This window comes from Micromesistius poutassou (assembly GCF_964030765.1).
Source record: "Micromesistius poutassou genome assembly, contig: SCAFFOLD_2640, whole genome shotgun sequence".
NCBI classification, from domain to species: Eukaryota; Metazoa; Chordata; class Actinopteri; order Gadiformes; family Gadidae; genus Micromesistius; species Micromesistius poutassou.
In genome coordinates this window covers 60,178-62,677 of record NW_028176974.1, presented here as the reverse complement: position 1 = coordinate 62,677, position 2,500 = coordinate 60,178, and the positions used below count along the sequence as shown (strand labels likewise).

Sequence of the window (2,500 nt, the reverse complement as noted above, 5' to 3'; positions counted from 1 at the left end):
AAGGCAAACAGACGGACGGACAAAAGTAATGAAAGACACACAGACAGACGTGAAATGAAAAGCATGTATATGAATAAAGAGCAGAACAGAGTGGAGAATAGGAAGGACACTTGTAGGCAGACCCTCGAGATAGACCGGAGCGGCGGGCCCGCTCTGTCATGTTTGGAAGGAAGGAAGAGTGAGCTGGTGAGGCCTGTTCAGGACCCAACATGCACAGGGATGTGGTTAGAAGAGGCGTGGTGGTGAATGCCCTTCACTCTCCCCTCACCGTTGACTCCTGCAGCATTCAGCACGCTGGGAGAGGTTCACAATGGCTCACATTGAAGAACTTTCCCCTTGTCACTGCAACTTTTGAATCTGTCAACGGCTGCTTTCCTGTGTGTGCCACAGTGCGTGCTCCTCTGTGTACTACTTTTCCAAAGTCTAGCCCTGAACTCTGTTTACCCCCAGCAGTTTAAAAATGTTCTCCCCCGGGGGCAACGCTGGAATCCCAGAGCTCCTGCACACAGCGGCATTTGAAAATGATTCCTTCTTTGGATGTTTGTGTGTGTGTGTGTGTGTGTGTGTGCCGGCATTTGATACTTTTCTTGACATTTGCCCCCCCACCCCGGCCCCCAGGCTATACATTTCTGTATCTAACCTCTCTCCCCCTCTCTCTGTCTCTGTCTCTGTCTGTCTCTCTGTCTCTGTCTCTGTCTCTCTCTGTCTCTCTGTCTCTCTGTCTGTCTCTCTGTCTCTCTGTCTCTCTCTCTCTCTCTGTCTCTCTCTCTCTCTCTCTGTCTCTCTGTCTCCCTCTCGCTCTCTCTCTCTCAGTACACCGTGTGGGCTGCTCTGTGGGTGGCCTGGAACGTCTTCATCATCTGCTTCTACCTGGACGTGGGAGGCCTGACAAAGGTGAGGGTTATAGGTTGTGCATTATTCATCTGGTCTCCGTTCACCACCTGTCGTCCGGAGGCACGGTCTCACAGTGGCTGACGCTGAACTGAAACACATTTGGGAATATATGATTCGGTTTAGTCGGTTGACGAGGGCATGTCTTCCACTATTGTTTTCGGGTTTGTGTTTGTCCTTAAAAACACACACATATGCGCACACGCACGTCTGTGCACGCCGGCACACACACACACACACACACACGCACTCACACACACGCACTCACACACACGCACGCACACGCACACACACGCACACACATACATGCACACACATGCACACATGCACACACACACACACACACGCACACACACGCACACACACACGCACACACACGCACACACATACATGCACACACATGCACACATGCACACACGCACACACACACACACACTCACCATCACAAGGTGTGGTACACACCACTTGTGTGGTGTTAGTGGTACACCCTAACACTGATTCTCTGTGTTTGTGCATGGATTAGATATGGAGTTATGAGGACAATGGGATCGGCCTGGGTTGTGAATCCTCTCTTCCTCTCATTATCCACCTCCGTCCTCTACCTCCTCTGCCCCTTCCTCTGTGTTCTCCTCTCCTCCCTCATGCTTTGATCTTTATTTGGCGGTATTCTTGCCTTTAATGTTTGTATGTATTTCATTTTTCCCTGTTAAAGTTGCCCACCAGCACCAGCAGGCACATTTCATTTTTTTGTCTCTCTTTTCATTCACATCTACTGTGTTCTTTTATTTTCCCCAAATCTTCACTCTCTCTCTCCTCCATATCCTCCGTCTCTCTGTTTCTGTCTGGCTCTCTCTCTGTATTTCTCTGTCTCTCACCATGTCTCTCTCACAATCTCTATCTCTCTTTCACTCTATCTATCTATCTATCTATCGATCTCTCTGGCTCTCTCCTCTGTCTCTCTCTGTCCCTCACCATCTCTCTCGCTCTCTCTCTCTCTCTCTCTCTCTCTCTCTCTCTCTCTCTCTCTCTTTCTCTATCTGTCTATCTCTGTCTCTGTCTCTTTCTCCCCCTCTCTCTCTCTCTCTCTCTCTCGTCCCTCTCGATGAGTGTGACATGATGCGTGTGTGCCGATCCTCTCTCTGCGTGATGAGAGCAATTCATAGAGAGCGGAGAGGAGTTAATGTATTCATGGAGCTAAGCCACCGCCACCACCCTCCTCTCACACATCTCACAGCAGTACACAGGGGCCGCAATTCCCGCCTACGTCTTTCCAAGACCCCCCCAGAGCTCTGGCGACGTTGTCGACGTGAGACGGACCCAGATGCTACCGGCCATGTCTGTCTCATCTGAATGGATACGGCTTTACCTGCCCTCAGAGTGTTCGCACACGTGTGTGTGTGTGTGTGTGTGTGTGTGTGTGTGTGTGTGTGTTGTGTGGCCGCATGGTTGCCGCTAGAATAATGAGGCTTGTAGGGGCCAGCTGCTTGGGGCCGGAGCTGGGCATTAACCTGACAGATGGAGGCAGCCTGGGCTCCTAGCCCTGCATATGGTGGCCAGGAGGAGGAGAAGCAGCTAATGGAGTGCACGTGGGCACATTATACACACACAC

At 51.0% G+C, this 2,500-nt stretch overlaps 1 protein-coding gene across 1 annotated transcript in view; it reads left to right on the top strand.

Moving 5' to 3' along the window:
• The window catches only part of LOC311377428 (sodium/potassium-transporting ATPase subunit beta-1-interacting protein 3-like), a gene marked incomplete at both ends in the record, with an annotated part of 28,662 nt that overhangs the window by 1,626 nt on the left and 24,536 nt on the right, over nucleotides 1-2,500 (top strand). Inside the window, one exon of the mRNA XM_084491321.1 lies at nucleotides 814-894. Coding sequence (XP_084347447.1) covers nucleotides 814-894 — 81 coding nt within the window. The remainder of the gene's footprint in view (nucleotides 1-813; nucleotides 895-2,500) is intronic.